Source organism: Nicotiana tomentosiformis, chromosome 2 (genome assembly GCF_000390325.3).
Source record: "Nicotiana tomentosiformis chromosome 2, ASM39032v3, whole genome shotgun sequence".
In the NCBI taxonomy this organism is placed as follows: domain Eukaryota; kingdom Viridiplantae; phylum Streptophyta; class Magnoliopsida; order Solanales; family Solanaceae; genus Nicotiana; species Nicotiana tomentosiformis.
The window spans coordinates 105,963,127-105,987,698 of record NC_090813.1 but is presented as its reverse complement, the minus strand read 5'-3'; the positions used below and the strand labels follow the sequence as shown (position 1 = coordinate 105,987,698).

General features: G+C 35.8%; 1 protein-coding gene and 1 non-coding gene across 2 annotated transcripts; both read left to right on the top strand.

Moving 5' to 3' along the window:
* Positions 1–7,922: 7,922 nt before the first annotated feature.
* On the top strand, positions 7,923–24,365 carry LOC104100202 (probable hexokinase-like 2 protein). Its single transcript, XM_009607380.4, has 9 exons — positions 7,923–8,331; positions 8,435–8,618; positions 21,934–22,104; positions 22,401–22,475; positions 22,563–22,718; positions 22,799–22,897; positions 22,974–23,104; positions 23,500–23,581; positions 23,810–24,365. The coding sequence occupies exons 1-9, from the start codon at positions 8,060–8,062 to the stop codon at positions 24,116–24,118; spliced, it is 1,479 nt and encodes a 492-aa protein (XP_009605675.1). The 5' UTR covers positions 7,923–8,059; the 3' UTR covers positions 24,119–24,365.
* LOC117277719 (small nucleolar RNA R71) lies at positions 15,023–15,129 on the top strand. Its single transcript, XR_004508067.1, has one exon. It is a non-coding gene; the product is annotated as a small nucleolar RNA R71 (small nucleolar RNA).
* Positions 24,366–24,572: the final 207 nt, after the last annotated feature.

Below are 24,572 nucleotides of genomic sequence, written 5' to 3'. Positions count from 1 at the left end.
GGAGTGAAATGAGACACTTAGTCTCATAATTAAAAATTTTAAGTTAGAAAAGTGGACCGGATATGGACCTATGTATAAATGACCTCGGATTTGAATTTTGATGATTCCAATAGCTCTATATGGTGATTTTGGGCTTAGGAGCATGTCCAGAATATTATTTGGAAGTCCATAGAGGAATTAGGCTTGAAATGCCGAAAGTTTAATTTTTGATAAGTTTGACCCGGGGGTTAACTTTTTGATATCGGGGTCGGAATCCGATTCTGAAAATTGGAATACCTCTGTTATGTCATTTGAGGTCAATCGGATGTGATTTGATAGGTTTCAGAGTCGTTTATAGAAATTAGAAATTTCAAAGTTCATTAGGCTTGAATTGGGGTGTAATTCATGGTTTTAGCGTTGTTTGAGGTGATTTGAGAATTTGACTAAGTCCGTATGATGTTTTAGGACTTGTTAGTATATTTGGTCGAGGTCCCGTGGGGCTCGGGTGAGTTTCGGATGGTTAACGGGTTGGATTTTGGACTTGGAACTCTGCTGGAATTTTTCTGATGCACCATCTGGTTTCCTTCATCGCGTTCGCGAGTGGAGCCTCGCGTTCGCGAAAAGGAATTGAGAGGCTGGCAATATTTTCTCTTCGCGTTCGTGAAGGGTGGACTGGGTGTGCATCGGGAACGCGGGAGGTGTTACACGTTCGTGAAGAAGAGATCAAGCAGCTGAGGACCCCAGGCAATTGGCTTACGCGTTCACGTAGGGGGTGTCGCATTCGCGTAGTGAGGGGAAACGAAGCATCGCGTTCGCGATGGGTTGAACGCGTTCGCGTAGAAGGCATTGAGGCAGAGGCATTTTGTTCTTCGCAAACGCGAGGGTGATGTCGCATTCGCGAAGGAGGAATTTGGACGGGAGATATTTTGTGCTTCGCGAATGTGAGGCACTAACCGCGTTCGCGAAGAAGAAAAGCCTGAGTAGTGAGTTTAAGCCCTGAAAATGGGATTTTTGACGATTTGGAGCTCGGATTTGAGGCGATTTTGGGTGATTTTCAAAGAAAACAATGGGGTAAGTGTTCTTAACTCAATAGTAGTTAAATTACCCGAATCCATGGTTGTTTTTATCATTTAATTGGTGAATTGAGTTGGAAAAATTTGAAAACCCTCTTGGTTTAAATTGAAGATTTGAGGGTCGAGTTGGGGTCGGATTTTGGTAAAATTAGTATGGTTAGACTCGTGGTTGAATGGGCTTAAGGATTTTGTAATATTTGTCGAGTTCCGAGACGTGGGACCTACGGACGATTTTTGAGCTAATTTTTGGATTTTTATGAAAAATTATTATTTTCTTATGGAATTAATTTCACTGAATTTTATTGACTGAAACGAATTATTTATGAGCATATTCGAGGCGTTTGGAGACCAATTCACGAGGAAAGTAAATTGCGGAATAAGAATTTCACGGCTTGAGGTAAGTAACAGTTTTAAATCTGGTCTTGAGGATATTAAACCCCAGATTTTGGTATCATGTGATTATTTTGGAGGTGACGCACATGCTAGGTGACAGGCGTGTGGGAATGCACCGAGGGGATTGTGACTTGGTCCGTCCCGGGAAACTGTAAAGTTGAATAATTTATTGTTAGCTATATGCTCTCTATGTGTTGATAAAATTTGACTGTAAATCATGTTAGACATCATGTTTAGGCTATGCGATAGTACTGTTGGGACCCACAGAGGTCACGTACTTGTTGAATTGCCTGCTAAATGCTATATGTACTCAGTCTCAGTTTTTACTTGCACATTTTATCTCAGTCTCTATTATTATTATTGATACATCATATCATTGTTGTTTGGGCTGATTTCATGATTATTGAGAGCCCGAGAGACTGGAGAGATTTATGACTGAGTGAGGCCGAGGGCCTGATTGTGAGATATTGATATTATATAGCACATGAGTTGTCCGTGCATCACGTGAGTTGGCCGTGCAGATCCTTATATTATACTATAGCACGTGAGTTGGCCGTGCGTATCCTTATATTATACTATAACACGTGAGTTGACCGTGCGTATCCTTATATTATACTATAGCACGTGAGTTGGCCGTGCGGATCCAGATATGTATATTATGGCACGTGAGTTGTCCGTGCAGATTATAGCGCTTGGGCTGTAGGAGCCTCTCCGGAGTCTGTACACCCCCAGTGAGCGCGGGTACCCATTGAGTGAGTGATGAGGGATGGGAGCCCAGGGAGTGATGAGGGCTGGGAGTCTAGTGAGTGGTTATTGTCCTGAGAGTTTGTACTTGATTTTCATTTGTTGTTGCACTTAGTTGCTATCTGTCATTGTTGTGAAATTTCTGAAAGATTGTTGATATACGGATTACATGAACATGAACTGTATAAATATTGATTTGACATTAAACTGCCAGATTTGATAGCATGTCTATTCTTTGTTGGGATTACTGAAAATGAACCATAACTGTATAGCTCGTTATTATCTTCAGTTCCTTATTTATTATTGTTACTTGCCGAGTTGGTTGTACTCATACTACACCCTCCAATTTGTATGCAGATCCAGGTATTTCCGGACATAGCGGGTATTGATCATTTCGCGTGGTTGATTTTCAGAAGATTTTGAGGTAGCTGCCGTGTTCCGCAGACCTTATCTCTCCTTCTCTATCTCTTTGTTTACCGTATTTGGTCTCAGACTATTATAGTATGAGTATTTTTCAGACTTGTATTCATATTAGATGCTCATGTACTCAGTGACACTAATTTTTGGGAAGTGTTTGCATTGTATTTAAATATTATATTTTCAATCTTGAGAGAAATTGTGGTTTGTTAAGATTTTTGGCTTGCCTAGTATGAGATAGGCGACATCACGACGGGTGAGATTTTGGGTCGTGACATTACTGGAATTAGGGATTGAGAGATAGAGAAAGACGTAGAGAGAGAGAGAGAGAGAGAGAGAGAGAGAGAGAGAGTGCAGGAGAGAGAGTGAGAGAGAGACGGAGAGAGAGAGCGCATGAGGGAGAGAGAATAAGGATGGGAAAGAATTGATTCCTAATATAAAGGGATACTCATTTAATTCCTAAAGTGTATATAATTGGTAAATTTGTATATAGGATGTAATTAAATTAAAACTTGAGTAGGGAGGGTAATAAAGTTTCTAATAGTGTATAGGTATGTAAAAATTCCTTGTTAGAATATAATGGGTATATTTCAAGGAGTTTGAATCTCAATTTTAGGACAATTTTGTGAAGATTTGAGGCGGGTTGAATTAAAATTTAAGCAAATTCGAAGAAGAAGATGAATATGGAAGAAAATGAGATGTGTATCTTCGTGTATCATTTGTTTATCACACGCACACACGCGCGCGCATACGCACACACACACACACACACATAGATACATGTTAGATACATGTGTCGCAGAGAAAATTTTAAACTCGATCTCAACTACGAATTTTGATTCCAAACCAATCCAAATTATCAATCATCCTCAAATTTTGTATATTGTCTCATCTTTGTGTTTTCAACGAATTTCAACCATACCCATTGAAAAAAGCCTTTTGTGCCTAGATTTCTCGAATGTTGTATATTATCAAAACCGTATTTTAACTTCAAACCAGCCCAAATACCTCAAATCTTTCTCAAACTTTGTATGTTTTTTCAATAAATTCCAACTACACCCATTAAAAAAAATCTTTTTTGCCTAAGTTTTTTAAATATTGTATATTATTAGTAAAATTTTGGCTATGATCGGTACATGACTTAATACCTAATTATTAGTAAGTCAATTTCACTTTTAGTCACTCGGCTAAAACTTTTGACAAGTTCTAACCCATAAATCTATTATGCAATTTAAAGCCAAAAACTAATTATAATAGCTAGCCAATGAAATAAAAATCTCAGTAGTCGCATTCTAAACCCATGTCAAGTATTTCAAGTGATTTTTTATCTTAGAAATCTCATTTACAGTAATAAAAAATATATCTTCAGTCCAAAGCAATATAATTTATAAAAATATTTCAGTCAAATAAGTTTTCAATTACACAAACAAAATAATTCGGTCAAAAGTCCAAAAAGCTAGTGAATTCAAAAAAATAAAATATTTTTCAATAGAGAAAAACTTACTTAAAAACTCAACTCAAGAAAAAAAAGATACACACAGATAACGAGATTATATGTATGTGTGAGAGAGAGATGTACATTTCACAATGTATACAAGATATACTTCAGATACACAAACACACTTGGATACACTCAATATACACAAATAACACACTGCCAAACTTAGTATACATTGCATATATAGTTTTAACATTGTATAACAGTGTCTTTACAACTTCTATAAAAAATTAATATACAAGTACCATGTATATATAACTTTATATGAGTGTATATATCATTTTTATATAAAACTACAACTTTATACAACTTTTAAGAATTAACTAAAAGAGAAAAAAGTGAAAGACTGAGAATTCATACAAAAGATTTATTACATAAAAGAAGAAGAAACCCAACTCTCTTCTCCACAACCACCAATCTTCTTCCTATTATACACAAATTGCAATCCCCTTTTTATCTTTTACAAAAAAGAATTAAATTTTTAGTGATCCAATCTACAAAAATATAATGTTGCATAAGCAAAAATATTCATTCTATAAGAAGAAGAAGACGAAGAAGGTGATGTATAGATTGTACACGTATATACATATTATGCACTAGTATAGTGTGTATAGACACTTTTTTATACATTGTTGCATAATATATATATATATATATATATATATATATATATATATATATATATATATATATATATATATATATATATATATATATACAATACGCTCGGAATACACTAAGAATACATTATCAAACTCGGAAAATACTGTATATAAAACTTTTAACTGTAAATATACATCTTTTATACACATATAACAATTTATATACAAAAGTACACTTGCACAATATGTATAAATTATGTATAATTTGTATATACTATATAAAACTATTATATAGTATATATACATATTGTGTAGTATATATACACTATATAATCAAGTATAAAAAAATTCAAAATACGCTTTGGATACACAAACACGTTCGAAATACACTAAATATACACAAAGTACATTGCCAAACTTAGGATACAATGTATATACAAGTTTTATACATAGCATAATAATATACATATAACTTTTATATAAAACTATAATACAAATTATCGTATATATGTACAACTCTATATATGTATATATAAAATATTTAATACATTGTATAATTGTGTGTGTGTGTATAACATCCTACTACCCCATTAAATCCAGACCCACTATCAGGCTGTTATCACTTTTATCCCGCGCCAAAAATTAATTACATCTGGTAGTCAAAAAGTGTATAAAACTATATAATTTTTATATATAACATACAGAATGTATATATATATATATATATACAAAATATATACGATTTATATATATATTTTTGGCTATAATTCTTATAGTGGCTATACAATATCATTTTTCTCTATCAGATACTCACTGTAAAAGCTTTGCACTCACAAAACACTATTATGACCCGAAGAAGAAGAAGAAGCTTGACTAGAAAACCCCACGACTTTTACTGCCACACTTATATCATGCATCGTAATTGAGTAAATTTTTTTAAGAATTGAATTAAAAAATTTGTAATCTTTCTAGATACTCAAACAAGCTTTTTCAGTATGAAGTAAAAAATAAAGAGAAAAAATATAGATTTGAAATGGGAGATAGAGAAGGAAAGAAAAATGAAAAAAAATAACCAAAGAAAGAAAAAAGGAAGACGAAGAAGACACAGAGAAAGAAAGAGGGTAAGAAAGAAAGAGGATATGAATGAAAGTGGTAATGGGAAGAAAATTTTGTGCATTGGAATTAAATAGAATGAAAGTAAGATAAAAAGGCCGGGAATAAATTTGGTGGTTTAAATTGAAAAATCGAAATAGAAGATGAACAAGAAAAAAAAATATGTTTGATACACTGTGTATCATTTGTGTGGTCTTGGAAAGATAAATGCATTGGAAATAGAAAATGACTACAAGTTGCAAATAAATTGGGTCGGAAGGCCATTTCAGGCCAGTAATAAAAACATGGGCTAATAAAATCTTTGAGTGGCCATACAGTGTTATTTTTTAAAAAACTGGTGGCTTATCTCTGTAGTGATCCCACAAAAAGAATTCCTCTATCGAATTTACATAACTAAGAAAACAGAGCTAGTTAACCCAAAAAGAAAAAACTTGTTGATCAAACAGAGCTATAATGGAATTTCAAACCCAACATAAAAGCTAGAAAAAATGGGATAAATTCAAAAATAACGAGATTTACAAGTGGTAATTGAAAAATAGCCATAGTTTCAAAAATAATTGAAATTTAGCCACTTTTCATGTAAAAGATAAATCTGAACAAAAACATTGTTCAAAATCTAGAAAATATTCCATCAAAATATGCTGGAGTTCGAATTTTTTACATGTGTACTTCCAACATAACATGCTGGAATTTCATAATGTGCTGGCAGGGGCGGCTAAACGGTGTTTTGGGCCTAAAGTCAAACTTCAATGAGGGGCCCTAAGTTTTTCGGTATTAAAAAATTCATTTAGTAAAATTTTATTAAAGTTTATTTTTCTAGTTTTTTGAGATGTAAAATTATTAATAATTTATTTATAATCGATTTCTTGACTAGGATTATATATGTTTCTATTTTCTAGGATTATTATTCAATTCTTTTAGGATTTCCTGATTTTCTAAATAATCTATGACTCACCAATTTCTTTTTCTTCTTCTTGGATTCCATTATCGTCTAGTTCAACTATATTAGTGATTTGTTCATCTACCATAAATTTTTTCCTATTTTTTGATTTAAAATTTTTATTGTTCGCTAAAAATTTATCAAGCGCTCCTTTTTGGGATTGTATTAAAGTTTTAATTCTTCTATTTTTTGGCATTTTTAATACGCAAATTCATATTTTCTTGTTGACATATTAAAATTTTAATAATAAAAAAAAAGATGATACATATACTTACAAACAAAAGATATAAAAAAAATAACAAATTCTAGATGCAAAGTAATAAAAAAAATATGGAACAATTGAACCTGGTTTAACAAACAATCATAGATAACTTAATATTACTTTTGATGCTTCAATAGTTTTGGTGCAATGCGGGGAAAGCTTGACAAAAAAAGGCTGCAATTGCTTTATGCTATCTTAATTGATGGAATATTTTATGAGATAATGGACTTGTAAGTAAGGAAAGAGAAAGTAATCAAAGTAATATGGGGCCGTATAGCGTATAAATGAGGCAAGAAACATATTTACATGCAAAGTTTATGTCTCAATCCCAAAAGTAACTATTCCTATTACTAAATTATCTCTTATTTCCTTCTTCATGAAAAATACACTTTTTCTTTGATATACTAGATATGTTTTTAAAAAAATTATCACATGCAGTTATATAATATTAGAAAATTTTGGGGGCCTTATAGATATGAGGCATCAAGCAGTTGCTTGAATTGTCGTACCATCGGGCCGTCCCTGTGTGTTGGAATTTCAACATAATATACTGGAAGTCCATACACATGTGCTCCAATCTTCAGTATATTATGCTGGAACTTTCCGTGTACTGGAGTCCCAACATAATATGCTGAAAGTTCATACACAGGTGCTCCAATATCTAGTATATTATGCTGAAACTTTCCGTGTTGCAGCAAAATAGGGACTATTTTTCAATGATTTTGTAAACGCTGACTATTTTTCAATTATCAGTCCGAAAACTGGCTAGTCCGTGCTATTATGACAGAAGAAACGCTATTAGGCCCAAAAGCCCACCATGGTGAGTTCGGGTTTAACCCGACCTTGCTGGATAATACACTCACTGAACAAGTTTTGCCATGAAACTCGTTCTTCATTCCACGGATCGTGGATCAGTTATCTTTGATAACATAAAAAATAAATTAGAAAAATTAATGACCAGATGCATGGATGTAAAAGAAACTACAACTCTAACAAAAAATCAGAAAGTAGTTATCTGAAATAACGTATAAGTAGAGAATGAGGAAGGAGGTGGTGGTGTTGGCAGCAGTGACGACAGTTTCCACCGTGGTAGCGGCGGCGCTGTTGGTGAGACAGTGGAAACGACGGAGCGAGCAACGGTGGAGGCATGCACAGCGTATCCTTCGAAAATTTGCAAGAGAATGTGCAACGCCTGTTCCTAAATTATGGCAAATTGCTGATGATCTCGTGACTGAGATGCAGGCTGGTCTAACTTCAAGTGAATCCAGCCTCCAAATGCTTCCTTCTTGCTTAGCTTCACTCCCCACAGGGTACTATATATACTACTTAGTTTTTATTCTTAGTAGAGAAAATAGTTTTTAAATTTTTGAATTGCATGGCTCATTAATTGTTTACATATATATGTGGTGTCAGTGATGAGAAAGGTCTATACTATGGGATTAATCTTCGCGGAACTAACTTCATCATCGTGCAAGCACGTCTTGGAGGAAGAAATGAACCACCCGTTTCACGTCTTGCTGGAAGAAATGAACCCATTTCGGATCTATATAGGCAAGAAATTCAAATTCCTCCCAACATAATAGAGGGCAGCTCCCAGGTTTGTCCGTTGCCTCGTACTGTAACAAGAAAACATAAATAAATAGAAGTGTTATTTGCTAGTAACTCATAGCAATATGTCTCGTTTATTGCACGAAACATATTTTATAATAATAAGTAATTTTTTGTTGAATTTCCTAATTTGTCTAAAATTTTAGTTATATTGGGATTTCCTCTTTAATTATTTTTGACTGATGAATGATTCTAACTACTCGTTATGGGCTATGACTACCTTACCACCAATCTTGATACTGACCTTGAACAATAAGAGGGAAAATACTTATTCAACATTACCAAGTAACTGAAATAAATATAGTAGTAGGTCGGATGATCAAACTTTCTGAATTGCAAGTTATTGAGTGAAGCCTATAGTTTAGTATACTAAGTGAGGGGTAGTTTAGTAATTTCACACTGCTCTTCCACTGACTAATACCGGAAGTGTTTATATTAGTTAGTACTGTGTATTCCTAGAATCAGTTAACACAGTAATAAGAATTCCTCTTCCTTCTCTCTACTTACTCTCTCTACGATCTTCCTCAATTTCATTGATTGCATATGTAATAATCTGAGTTCATGTGAATAGATCTCAGATTCTATCATGGTATCAGAGCGATCGATCGGAATTTAGGACCGAAATTCTATCATTTCAATAGGAAGCCATTGTTGAGATTGGGCAGCCATGTGAGAAGCAAAAATTCCTCGAATTGACCACAATCATCCTTTGTACTTGAGAGAATCAAACACACCTAGTGTAGCATTGATCGCCATAAAACTCACAGGTCCAAAAAATTATGGTCTGCGGAGTCGAGCTATGCGAACAACACTATTGGTGAAGAATAAATTAGGGTTCATAAAGGGAACCTGTGTAAAAGGTTCATTCAAAGGCGAATTAGCAAATCAATGGGAAAGATGCAATGCAATGGTGCTGTCATGGATAGGAAAAACAGTGGCGGTGGAATTGCAACCTAGCATCATTTATGCCTCAAATGCGGCAAAAGTTTGGAGTGAGTTTAAGGAGCGATTTGACAAATTAAATTTGACTCAAACATATCGACTGTTGAAGATGATAGGATCGTTGACTCAAGGTACAGATTCAGTCACTGCTTACTACTCCAAGGTGAAGGATCTTTGGGATGAAATGGACTTGTTAGTGGCGGGGCCTGGGTGTGATTGTGAGGAAACAAGACCTTTCATTGAACAGTTCAAAAATCTGAGACTCTTACAATTTCTTGTTGGCCTAAATGAAAGCTATGGCTATGTGAGGAGCCAGGTGTTACTCAAGACATCAGTGTTGATAGTTAATCAAGCATATGCCTTGGTCATACAAGAAGAAATTGCCAACGAATTCTTGGAACTGGGGAATCTAACAGTAAGCCTTTGACCATGCTAGCTGGAAAAAATCAAACATTCACTCAGGGATTCAAAGCAAAGAAACGAGGGTTGATTTGTGACTTTTGCGGCTACAAAGGTAATCTAAAGGAAAACTGCTATAAGATCGTAGGGTACCCCCGGATTTCAAAAGTAAGAAGAAAGTGCAGATACAAGGTGTCAAATCCTATGCTAATGTTGTTGCTACTGAGTGACGAACGCAAAACACACACTTAAATTATGCTCGCTAGTTAAAGAAAGTATAGTATAATATCGTGTCCACGGGGATATGATTTAAATCGTATTCTCGTAGTTTCTAGCTTGATTGCTATCGAAGAGGATCAACAATTGAGATTTATATGGCTAATAATCTAAAATCTACAGCTATTGGCTAGTGACTATCGAAACAAGGAATAAGCAATTAAGGTTATCGGTGGGAGAGGATAGGGTTTTGATAGAATAAGTGCAAGATAATTGTTCGGGATCTAACTCTATATAATTCACTTCCAATATTCAAGTGAGTCTCTTGAATTCACTCTATTATTAGTTCAGACGTTTAGCAAAAACTCCTCTCTCGATTAAGTCTTAACCTCACAAGATGAACCAATTTAAGCATTGTGAAGATATGCAAGAATGCGTAGTGGATCGGTCTTTAGAAAAATCTCTTTTGATTATTTTCCTAACTAAGTTTAATCAATGATTCAACTAGCCTTTTATCGATTACTTAGAAGAATCTATGAACTCAACCAACAATATAATGCAAAGATATCACAAGTTATGTCTCTCTCGATTACATGAACTAGCGAATATAGATGCAACAATTAAATCTTCAAAAACAATTCAAATACATAAAAATAGAGTTATAATCCACAAACAATTATCAATACACAAAATCCATCAAAATCCAAAAGGATCTACTCCATAGACATGGAGAAGTTCTTCACAAATATAACTAAAATATAGGAAAACTAAAATTCAATCCAAACCCGGAACTTGAGTGAGAAAGGAATGATGAAATTCTTGTGCTTGTGTTCTTCAAACTCCTCCTTAGCCTTCTTAGATCGAAAATCTGTCAAAAGTGCCGAAAATGGTATTTTTTCGTGTATTTAAGCCAATCCCAATAAATCCCGGACGAAAATACCCTTTTTAGCGGAAATAAGAAGTGGCTCTGTAAAAACTGGGGTGACGCGCCATGCGAGGCAGCAGTGAAAATTTCCAAAGAACTCAACACTTGAAGATGCATGCATAATTTGTACAGACGTGTGGCGGTGAGCGTCGCACAGTGCGTCGCGTTAGTAGGAGTTTTTAGAAACATTGGCAAAGTTATTGCCTGATGGAATTTTGTCCAACTCCTAGTCATTCACGTCATTAGGCATGTGATATTAAGCCTCATTATCAAAGGCTTTGGTTTTGTTGCCTTCTGCTACAACATTGAATTGCATAGTCACCAGGTGACTTACATTGACCTGCCCAACGTGGAAGCAATGTTTCATCTCTATGTAACTTTTTTTCCTTTCATTTTCCTTGTACATACTCAGTTTTCGACCTCCGAACGCAATCCCAATTTAACCCTTGAACTTTTACTCAGACTTCAAAGTCCTTTAATAATTATTTTAGCTCCAAAAATACACCTTAACTTGAAATAACAACCTACACATTAGAAAACACGTAATGAGTATATATTATCCATATTTTAGCTCAAATACAATTAAAGTGTAACAAATAAAAGGTGCAAAGTAGCCAAAAACTCGTATTTCTAGCGTATCATCAATACCCCACACTTAGACCATTGCTCGTCCTCGAGCAATCAAACTATACTTTATAAAGACTCGACCTTTTTAAACAACTCTCCTACCTCATCATATCAAGAACATTTAAAATAGATTAAGCACAATACCGTAACATCCTTGCCTCAAGAATTGGCTCATAAGTACCACACATTTTTCATAACCCGCTCACTTACTCTAACATAGAGGTCAACGACATTACCTCTCCTTCATGAATCAAGTGCCCTCACAACAATAGAGAGTTGTTCCACACTCCATCAAATTTAACAACAATCAGGAACTAAAGATATAAAGAATTCACTCTCTCAGAAGTAATATTCATGTGCTACAAAAGACGTATCACAAGCTTGCCCGTAATGTATTACTCTACTACTTGAGCTCATTCAATCAAGGATCAAGTAGGACTTTATTTGGTTGTAATGTAGGCTGCGGGACGGGTAGGATACATTTGGATATATTGACTACACCTCCTTAAGCATTTTAATACAAACAGTATAACCATTTAAAATTTCATACTTATGTCAAACCATAATTCCACCTTCACATCAGTATATGTCAACTCCCCACTTCTTTAGGCACAAATACATTAAGAATTACCACAAAATTTCAAGTGGATCTTATTTTTTTCAACACAATGCACATTTCTCCTTAATTCAGTACCTCCACTCAAAAGCCAAACTAACACTCCACGCTTTAACATTTACAAAGTTCATAATAATTTTTAGTGCTCGTAAAAGATCAGAAAGTTTAAATAAATGGTCAATTCAAATAATTGGGTAATGCTTGTAATGTGGTTGCCAAAGAAACATGATTACAGGCTCAAAGGGGTCAACTAGGATACATAACAATTAGGTGGTTAACAACATATAACTGGCTCAACAAAGAAATGCATATATCACTTCTAATACTGAATAAAACTACTATTTTGCTTTGCAAATACACGGGACAAGTTCTAGACATCAAATGCAATGCATAGAATACATAAAATCTCATACACACATGGAACAAAACTCACTTAGAATCGGACTCATCAAGACACACTAATCAAAGTAGTTAAGCAAAGTTAAGATCATATAATTTAAGGTGCTTATACAAGAGTCAAAAACTGAGTCTAAGCGTCACAACTAAAGAACTTACTATTCTAACGGCATAATACAGTCAAGAGATATTGCTTTCATTTCAAATCACAGCACAAGGTTTCCAACTCCTAAAAAAATAAAAACTAACTGCACCCGGTTCAAACAAAATCCTTGGAAAGAACAGCGATACAAAGAAAAACCAAGGGAGAATTCAGATGATACCTAAAAAAAATCTTTTGTCTTTTTCTTTCGACTTAATCCCTTAAGAAACATGTCGAATGACATCCATTGTCGGGAAAAATAAAGAATATTAAATTTTTTTCTATCAAACTGCTAAAACTAACAAACTAGTAGAACTAATATACATACATAAAAATATCCCCACCCGACACTTTAAGTTGTGGCATGTCCCCATGACACATAATTTAAAAGCATAAGGTAGAGGAAACTTTCCTGAATCTCTAGTCGGGGTCTGAATCAAAGTTTAGCTCCATTCTTCTCACCCAAACCAATGCACATCCATGCATACAACTTCTTCTCAGCCTTCTTGGGGTACACCCCACACTTATCTTGTTCACTTAACTGCAACCTTCTCTTTTGAACTCTTCACCTTCCACTCAACACTCGCAGCTGGCTTCTCCTTTTTCACTCCGGTCTCTACATTCATTTTGAAAGTCACAGTCTCCTCACCTATTCTAAGCATGAGTTTTCTATCATGTATGTCCAATATTGCTCTGCTCATCACTAAGAATGGTCTCCCTAAGATGAGGGGGCCCTCCTTATTCTCCTGTATCTTTGCCACTATAAAATCTACAGAAAATACAAACTTATCTACCCTAACTAAGACATCTTCAACTATTCCCTCGAGTATTAGAGTCGTCTGGTCTGCCAGCTGCAAAGATATTGGTGCAGATCTTATCTCTCCAATCTCCTTCTCCAGTTTCCTGTAAATAGATAGAGGCATTAGATTAATTGAGGCACCAAAATCACATAGAGACTTATCAAAATTAGTAGTGCCTAAAGAGCAAGGTATGCTAAAACTCCCTGGATCTCCATACTTTTGTGGGAGTTTGTTTTACAATATTGCACTACAATGATCTGTGAGCTTGACCACTAAGGTCTCTTCTATTTTCCTCTTCTTTGACAGGATCTCCTTCAAGAACTTGGCATAAGCCGGCATTTGTAAGAGCACTTTTTTAAATGGTAGGTTTACATGAACCTATTTCAGCACATCTAGAAATCTCTCGAACTGCTTGTCCAGCTTTTGGGGAAAAGGCAGCACATGGATATGCTTGCTCGCCTGAGGATCCTCCCTTCTCGAATTTCCTTCTTTCTTCTTTTCGACATCATTCTTCAGCTGCTCCCCGCTTTCTTTTTCATGTCTCGTATCTTTTTGGATTGGGGTGAGATCTTTCAACTCTTTCTTACTTCTCAAAGTTACAATATTTACTGTATCTTTAAGATTTCTTTCTGTATCAACCGGAAGTGTTCTTGGGGCTCTCTCAGACATTAGAGTAGCTAAGTGCCCTATTTTTCTAGTCTTCGAAAAGATTTACCCAATTCTTTGATAGCTGCATCATGGGCATCATGCCTCTTATATGTCTTGATAATGAAGTTCTTCATGAGATCTTCCATGCTGGATTGATTCGACTGTGGACAATGATACTGCTGCCTTTGCTGATTTTGAAAACTTATAGCTCCTTGTTCCTGGAATCTGGGGCTGTTTTGTTGCCATGCATTTGCAGTACCCCTAGGTGAAATCCTTGAAAAGTCGGGATGCCTCTGACCCATTGCATTATAGTTTCCTACAGCATCACTTCCTCAGTTGAGGCTTGACACTCACGAGTAGGGTGTCCCCTTCCACATATATCACATACTGTGTTGTGTACATTTTGCATTGAAGCTACATTCAGCTTTTGTATTTCTTTATCCATAGCATCAGCTATACTTGCACAGATGTAGTAGCATCAAATTGGTGAACACCAGTTGATTTTCTTCTTTCCACACTCTCAGAGGGCCACTGATTAGCATCTTCGAATAACTCATCAAGAATTGTAACTATTTCCTTTGGAGTCTTCTTCATAAAAGTTTCTCCAACTGCATTGCTTAATGTTCTACGCGAGGTCGGTGTCAATCCATCCTAAAAATCTTGGAGTTGCATCAATAGTTCAATTCCGCTATGTTGACACCTTCTAACTATCTCCTTAAACCTCTCCCATGCTTCAAAAACCGTTTCATTCTCTTTCTGGCAGAAGTTATGGATTTCTCTTCTAAACTTGCACGTCGTAGCTGAGGAAAAATATTTATCAAGAAATTTTCTGGTCATTTCCTCCCATGTTCTAATTGATCTATTTGGTAAGTTTCGAAGCCACTACTTCGCATCATCTTTAAGTGAAAAAGGGAAATGCCCTTAAATACACTGCATCTTGTGACACCTTATTATATTGAAAGGTGTTCATAATCTCTTCGAAGTCCATCAGATGCGTGGTTGGATCTTCGTATATCTTTCCTCTGAAGACGCAGTTGTTTTGAATGGTTTGAAGCAAACCTTGCTTTAACTCAAAATTATTGGCTGTAATTGGAGGTGGTCTAACACTTGACAATCCTTGATTGTAAACTGGTCTGGCATAGTCACCCAATGCTCTACCATGCCTTGGTAGCGCATTCCCGAACTGATCTTCAATCAAGGGTCGATTTATATTGAATCTTCGACCCATATTGTCTTCGATATTTTCCTAAGCAGCTATCCTTGCAGCTGCCTCTACCTTATTGTCATTGTTATTAGCCATGTGTTCTTGGGTTGAAGGTTGCCAAAAGAAACTTACGGTGAACTCTTTCTCCTTCCTCAGTTGCCTTAGGTGCTTTTCCGATTCTAGTTTGTAGGGTATTACTTCTTTACAAGAAGATCGTGTCATACACCACGGACTTAACTTGTTGCCTGCACACGGAGAAGAAACCCGTGAAGAACAAAATAAAAGTAATAAATAAATAAACAAATAAATAAATTCTTGAATTAGCACTACAACTATTTCAAACACTATTGATTGCCAATCCCCGATAATGACGCTAAAATTTGACGAGCGCAAAATACATACTTAAATTGTGCTCGCTAATCAAAGATATTATAGTATAGTATAATATCGTGTCCACGGGGATTGAATTTAAATAGTATTCTCATAGTTTCTAGCTTGATTGCTATCCAGGAGGATCAATAGTTAAGATTTATATGACTAAGAATCTAAAATCTACAACTATTGACTAGTGACTATCGAAACAAGGAATAAGCAATTAAGGTTATCGATGGGAAAGGATAGGGGTTTGACGGAATAAGTGTAAGATAATTGTTCAGGATCTAACTCTATATAATTCACTTCCAATGTTCAAGAGAGTCTCTCGAATTCACTATATTATTTGTTCAAACATTTAGCAAAAACTCCTCTCTCGATTAAGTCTTAACCTTATAAGATGAACCAATTTAAGCACTGTGAAGATATGCAAGAATGCGTAGTGGATCAGTCTTTAGAAAAATCTCTTTCAATTATTTTCCTAACTAGGTTTAATCAATAATTCAACTAGCCTTTTTCGATCACTTAGAAATATCTATGAACTCAACCGGCAATATAATGCAAAAATATCAAAAGTTATGCCTCTCTCGATTACATGAACTAGTGAATATAGATTCAACAATTAAATCTTCCAAAACGATTCAGATACATAAAAATAGAGTTATAATCCACAAACAATCATCAATACACCAAATACATCAAAACCCAAAATGAACTACTCCATAGAGATGGAGAAGTTCGTCACAAATATTACTAAAATATAGAAAAATATAAATTCAATCCAAACCCGGAACTTAAGTGAGAAAGGAATGATGAAATCATTGTGCTTGTGTTCTTCCAACTCCTTCTTAGCCTCCTTAGGCCGAAAATCTGTCAAAAGTGCCAAAAATGGTGTTCCCGTGTATTTAAGCCAACCCTAATAAATCCCAGACGAAAATACCTTTTTTAGCGAAAATAGGAAGTGGCTTTGTAAAAAATGCACAGGCGCGCCGCATGGGGAGACGCGTCATGCGAGGAAGCAGTGGAGATTTCCAGAGAACTCAACACTTGAAGATGCATGCATAATTTGTACAGACGTGTGGCGGTGAGCATCGCACAGTGCGTCGCGTTAGTAGGAGTTTTTAGAAACATTGGCAAAGTTATTGCCTGATGGAATTTTGTCCAACTCCTAGTCATTCACGTCATTAGGCATGTGATATTAAGCCTCATTATCAAAGGCTTTGGTTTTGTTGCCTTCTGCTACAACATTGAATTGCATAGTCACCAGGTGACTTACATTGACCTGCCCAGCGTGGCAACACTATTTCATCTCTATGTAACTTTATTTTCTTTCATTTTCCTTGTACATACTCAGTTTTCGACCTCCGAACACAATCCAAAATTAACCCTAGAACTTTTACTCAGACTTCAAAGTCCTTTAATAATTATTTTAGCTCCAAAAATACACCTTAACTTGGAATCACAACCTACACATTAGAAAACATGTAATGAGTATAAATTATCCATATTTTAGTTCAAATACAATTAAAGTGTAGCGAATAAAAGGTACAAAGTAGCCAAAAACTCGTATTTGTATTTCTACCGTACCATCACTGAGACAGGGAATTCATCAGACACCTAACTCACACAGGGGAATTTCTTCATAGAAGATCAATACAAGCAGTTGTTAAGTCTTCTGAACAAACAAGGCACTTGTGACTATCACTCTCTTATGGTAGGTATAACTACATTGTTATCAAATGCCTTTGATTTTGAATGGATATTAGACTCAGGTGCTTCACATCACATTACTTCTCATAAGGAGATCATGCATGGCATTAAGGATTTTAGCTTACATAATAATAGTGGAGTGGAAGTACCAACAGGGAATAAATGCAACATAATCCATACATGAAGTGTCTCTATATTGGACAATCAAGTTTTGAAGGATGTTTTATATGTTCCTGACTTTAAGTTCCACTTATTGTCTGTTTCAAAACTAATCAAGAAACTGAGCTGTTGTGCAATGTTATTCCCCGATTTCTGTGTGCTGCAGGGTCTTTATAATGGGAAGGTGATAGGGATTGGTAAGAAATCGTGTGGATTGTACCTTCTATAGAGGAGATCGACACCTGCAACAGCAATGGTCAGCAATAGTTCAAATAACTCAATTGTTTGGCACATGAGACTAGGGCACCCTTCAATAAAATCAATGCAACATATCCACTAGTTGAGAAACTCAATGGACAGTAGAGTACAACATACCTGTGATGTATGCCCCTTGGCTAAGCAGAGCAGGCTGAAGTTTCCATCTAGTAGTTATAATGATGTTTGCATTTTTCAGCTTATTCATGTAGATGTATGGGGACCTCATAGAATACTTACATATGACAGGAAACACTACTTCATTACAGTGGTGGATGATTACAGTAGGTTCACTTGGGTATACTTGTTGCAATCAAAGAGTGAAGTAATAATTATATTGAAGAATTTCTTTTCAATGGTTTAAAATCAATTTGGTGTGACTGTTAAAACATTGAGGTCTGATAATGGCACTGAGTTCTTTAATTCTAGCTGCAATGAACTGTTTTCTTCATTAGGAATTATTCACCAGAGTAGTTGTCCCTACACACCTCAACATAATAGGGTAGTAGAGAGGAAGCACAAATATGTTCTGGAAGTAGCTAGAGCATTGAAGTTTCAAAGTTTAATTTCTAACAGGTTTTGGGGAGAATGTATAAAGACTGTTGTGTATTTGCTTAACAAATGGCCCACTTCTGTCTTGAAATGGAACTCACCTCATGAACTCCTATACAATAAACCACCTGACATAGATCACCTTAGAGTATTTGGTTGTCTATGTTATGCTAGTAACCTCCCAAAATGAGATAAGTTTAGTCTAAGAGCAAACATGAGTGTATTGGTGGGGTACTCAACAACTCAGAAGGGGTACAAATTTTATGATCTAGAAAGAAAGATCTTTCTAGTCCGAAGGGATGTTTAGGGAGGATGTGTTCCTATTCAAGAATGTTGAATTGGATTCTATTGAATTATTTCCCATACAATCAGAGTTGGTGGAATTGGTTCCACCATAACCAGCTCAGCTTAATATTCAAGGTGAATCAACATCTCAGCTAGATGATGATGATGATGATACTCAGCAACAAATGTCACATCCTAAAAGCTTGCTAGAAGCTCATGAGAATCAAACTACTATATCAACTGACGTTGTTTCAACAGAAACATTGACACCGGCAGCAAACACTCCACAAGATAATTTGAGTGACATAACAATGTCACCACAACCACCAGAACCTTTCACTCAATGGCTACAAGTTCAGGAGATAAACCATGAAATCAGAAAAGGAGGAAGAATCTCCAAACCTCCCATTTGGTTAAAAGATTATGTGACAACAAAGAGTATTGTTGGTCAATGCTTATATCCTTTGTCCAAAGGATTATACTATAGGAATCTGACGACAAGGTACCAGTCCTATTTGAAGGCTTTTTCAGCTTGCATTGAACCTAGCTCTTTCAAAGAGGCAGTTCAGAATAACAGATGGGTTGAAGCCATGCATCAGGAGATACAAGCACTTGAAGACAATGGTACTTGGGAACTAGTTGGTTTACCTATATGAAAGCAAGCCATTGGATCTAAGTGGGTCTACAAAGAAAATGGAGAAGTAGAAAGATTCAAGGCTCGTTTAGTTGCCAAAGGATACAATCAAAAGGAAGACTTTGATTATCAATATACTTTCACTTGTGGCCAAGATGGTCACAGTGAGACTTGTTATCAGTATAGCCACTTCCAAAGGTTGGCCTTTGTATCAAATGGACGTCAATAATGCATTTCTACAAGTGATTTATATGAAGAAGTTTACATGAATTTGCCCCAAGGCTTTACCAAATAGGGGGAGAACAAAGTGTGTAGGCTTCTAAAGTCCTTATATGGGCTTAAACAAGCCTCCAAACAATGGAATATCAAGCTTACTGAAGCTTTGACAGAGAGTGGATATAATCAAAGTGCTTTTGATCACTCTTTATTTACCAAAAGACAAGAAGATGGTTTAGTTGTCATCCTCATCTATGTGGATAATTGCTGATTACTGGCAGTCATCCAACTCTAATAGAAGATGCCAAAATGACCCTGCACAATCGATTTAAAGTTAAAGACCTTGGTGAGTTGAGATACTTTCTTGGAATTGAAGTGCTGAGATCAAAATGGGGGACATTGCTTAACCAGAGAAAGTATGCTCTGGAGCTTATTTCACAAGTTGGCTTGAGTGGATGTAAACCTGCTAAGACACCTTTGGAACTCAATCAAAAATTGACCACTGTTGATTATAATGTTCATGTAAGAAAGACTGATGATTTAGAGCTTGAAGATGTCACAACCTACCAGCAATTGATTGTGAAGCTCTTGTACCTCACCAGCCAAACATTAGCTTTGCAGTTCAGAGTTTAAGCCAGTTCATGCAGAGGCCTAAACAATCACACTTGGAGGCAGCCTTCAGAGTGGTAAAATACCTCAAAGGGTCTCCTGGTTTAGGGGTGTTACTGCACGTTGGTCCTATCACCAATTTGTCTGCTTATTGTGACTCAGACTTGGCCTCCTACCCTAACACAATGAGGTCAGTCACAGGATATGTTGTCAGACTAGGGGAAGCTCTCATTTCATGGAAGTCTAAGAAGTAGCACACTGTAAGTAGAAGCTCTGCAGAGACTAAATACAGGAGCATGGCAGCAGCAGTAGCTGAAGTTACTTGGGTAGTTGGTTTGTTACAGGAGTTAGGACTCACTATCTCTCATTATGTGTCCCTGTTCTGTGACAACAAGGCAGCTATCCAAATTGCTAGCAATCCCATTTTTCATGAGCGCACCAAGCACATTGAGCTTGATTATCATTTTGTGCAAGAAAAAAATTAAGTTTGGGCTTATTCTTTCTCACCATGTTTCCTCCTCTCAACAGCTTGCAGACTTATTAACCAAGGGATTACCTGTTGCTCATCATCAACTTCTCTTATGCAAGCTTGGTGTGTTCGATGTCTTTCACCCACCAACTTGAGGGGTATTGAGTGAGGCGTATAGTTTAGTGTACTCAGTGAGGGATAGTTTAGTAATTTCACACTGCTCCTCCACTAACTAATACTGGAAGTGCTTATATTAGTTAGTATTGTGTATTCTTAGAATCAGTTAACACGGTAATAAGAATTCCTCTTCCTTCTCTCTACTTTCTCTCTCTATGATCTTCCTCAATTTCATTGATTGCATGCGTAATAATCTGAGTTCATGTGAATAGATCGCAGATTCTATTAAAGGTCTTTGATTAACTCTTTACCAGTCATTATAGAAGCTTCTAAGGAAAGCAGGGTATACCACATTGCATAGATTTTAGAACTTACAGTCTAAATGAAGAGCCACGAAGAATGTTGAAACGTCTAACAACCTGTTCCTTCAATAGAATAGGTTGCCTTCAGATAAAAGAAACATGGAACATGTTAAACATGATAATTTCATTCAAAATTTGTCCATGACTGGTTTTATTTTGTTGAATTATTAACTTTTCCTTGTTTCAATTTTTTTTTCTTTTTGTTTAGGCTAGGAGTAGAATGATGAATTCTGAAAACTGAATACAAGATTTTGATGTCTTTTATGTATTTAAATCTTTCGATATGTGTTGAAACTACAACTAATAAGCATGGTACTAGCCAAAGTTTGTAAAGCATTTAAGATTGCAATTATTATATTACATCATTTTCATTTCACTTTAGTCACTTAAGGTCCCTAAATGCTTAATGTAGTCACGTATCTCTTTCTCTGTTTCTTATATGTTCTTTTAATTTCATCAAGGTCTTCAAAGGTATAAGAAGTTTTGTATTGAAATTTGTTAGACAATTTTACTGCTGAAGCTTTGTTAAGGTGACATAAAGTCGTGCGAAGCAGCTTCTGACTAGTAGTATATATCACGAGTCATCAATTAGTGTCAAACTATCAGGTTTAGTGTTTCATGAAATATCTTCCTTTTGAACCTGTTTCAGGAATTATTTGATTGGATAACGGTGGAGCTCGGAAAATTCATCTCCATGCATAGTGAAGGTCTGCAAGGAGGAGAGAAAAATGTGGGATTTACTGTATCACCTACAATTGCAGAAGTAGCTGCCTCCAAAGAAACAGCCATTAAATGGAAGGATTCATTATTTGGAGACGCAGTTGAGTCTTTCTATACCTAACTAGATTTAAATCTCTAAGGGACAAAGATTCTCTGAAGCAAATATATATATGTTTCCTATGCGTTTTGGACTTAATTAAAAACAATCAGATTTAATTGACAATATCTTTCAAAGATTCAGCTCCATGAAAGGAAATTGAGGTTATCAAGCAAAATGGCTCGTTTGATGATTAAGTCTTTGTACTTTCCCTTCCAAGCTTGAGCAATAATTATTGATTCACAGTTTTTACATGAATATAGATAGAACATGAATACGTTACTACATCGTAATCTCAGGAAGGGAACAAGTTGTTGAATGAAATCAATCTCGCCTTGGAGAAGCATGGTGTTGATAAGCAAGTTTTTGCCCTGGTAAAAATTCAGGGATCTTCCCTTTCTCGTATAGCAGAAAAGGTACAATTATTTGCATAGAAGGTGATTCAAATTGCAATTCTGCAGGTTGATGACACCATAGGAGTTTTGGCTGGAGGAAGGTACTATAGTAAAGAGAGTGTGGCTGCAGTCACTCTGGGGATGGGCACTAACGCTGTTTATGTAGAATCAGCAAAATCGGTCGAAAAGTGGCCTGATCAGGCTCCAAAACCAGAAGAAATAGTAAATTCTGGTGACAACAGTTCTAAGTATACCAACTTATAAAATGTTACAATGTTTCACTATAGTGCTTGTTTGTGCAGGCAATTAATATCAAGTGGGGGAATTTTAGTTCCTCCCATCTTCCAATTACCGAATTTGATACATCGTTAGATGCCGAAAGTTCATATCCTGGTAGCCAGGTGGACACTTAACTTTTCTGCCCCCCTCAAGTTCCCTGTGATCTCCATTAACTCCTTAATCTCATTTTGTCTTCAGATATTTGAGAAGCTTATTTCGGGTACATATTTAGGAGAAACTGTTAGAAGAGTCTTACTAAAGATGGCTCAGGAATCATCTTTATTTGGAGATAGAGTACCACCTAAGCTAGCAATTACATACTCGTTGAGGTAAATTGTAGATTATTTCTAATCAGATATACAGGTTGATTGGATCTTACAGTTTTCCTTTTCATTAACAACTCAATAGTAGCTTTTCTTTCTTTCTTTCTTTCAAAATGAAATTAATTCTCCCCATCAACTGCACTAAGAAGTTGCACTTGTCCACCTTCCGTGTGGAAATTGCCCTACCACCCGAGTAGCCAGGATATGAAACTATTTCTCCATCTCCATTTTAATTGTGACAGATATCATTTACGTATGTTTTTTTGGTAGTGTATAGTAATTAGTAAATGTCATAAGGCATTGGCAGTAAAATCAGCTTGAAACAATTGCCATTTTGGAGCTCCATATTTCATAATTACTGTCACATTATCTTTTGTATTATTGACTATAGTTAATGGCAGGTCCCCAGATATGGCTGCTATGCATCAAGACACATCGGAGGACTATGAAGTAATTGATGAGAAACTGACAGAAATTTTTGGGGTAGGGCTTTTACATCAGAATTGTCAAATTTAAGTAACTTCCTGAGAAATGTTTTTACAGTTTCTCCATTACTAGTTTTTCATTTTTGTGGTAAGGGAGAGGGTTGAATATGTGATTTCTCTAGTTAAAGTGTTTTTCTATCTATAGGTGGTTTCAATGTGCATAGATTATATGGACAAGTTTTTTTCTCTGCTGCGTACGTGTTAATTAGCAGTCTGCTGATTGCAGATAACTAACTCTACAACCATGGCAAGAGAACTAGTTGCAGAGGTCTGTGATGTTGTAGCAGAACGTGGAGCTCGATTAGTTGGAGCTGGCATCGTGGGGATTGTAAAGAAACTGGGAAGACTTTCTAATAGGATTAGCATTATTACAGTAGAAGGTGGTGTCTACGAGCATTATCGCGTTTTCAGGAACTATCTCCATAGCAGTGTGTGGGAGATGCTCGGCAATGAACTCTCAGACAATGTGATTATTGAGCACTCTCATGGTGGTTCTGGAGCCAGTTCCATCTTTATTGCAGCTTCACAACCATAAGCCTCAAACGTCATAGTAACTTGGTTCTTTTAGCTGTGACAAATAGTTACATCAAATGATTCATATGATGTTTGCAGCATCTTATTTATTTATTTATTTATTTGCATTCTTATACATCCTCGGATCCATTGAGATATTGTTTTTAGCATCTTATTGTATCTTAAACCAAGAATCTGCATTTCATGATTTACTGTCTGTTTGAGTAAGCAACAAGTGGCAAGGGCAAGTGCTACTCATTGTTTCTGAATTCTCTTTTATGTTTCCTTTGTATCAAATGTTGATTTTCAAGAAAATTAGTGTAGTATATGATAGATTGTTCCTAGATTCACGAATAACATGAACTTCGGGTGTACATTGTTATTCAACCAAGTTAATTAGATATTCAAACAAAAGTGTGTTACGAGAGTTGCATATTGCTAGTAAGATGTACTTTTTGTAGATAGAAATGATGGTG

What these genes read in the sequence shown, in the direction of transcription:
- LOC104100202 (XM_009607380.4), top strand. Translation starts at nt 8,060, where the DNA reads ATGAGGAAGGAGGTGGTGGTGTTGGCAGCAGTGACGACAGTTTCCACC. An exon ending in ATTCATTATTTGGAGACGCA is followed by an intron (nt 22,105 to 22,400) that starts GTTGAGTCTTTC and finishes TCGTAATCTCAG; the next exon opens with GAAGGGAACAAGTTGTTGAA. An exon ending in AACTGACAGAAATTTTTGGG is followed by an intron (nt 23,582 to 23,809) that starts GTAGGGCTTTTA and finishes TGCTGATTGCAG; the next exon opens with ATAACTAACTCTACAACCAT.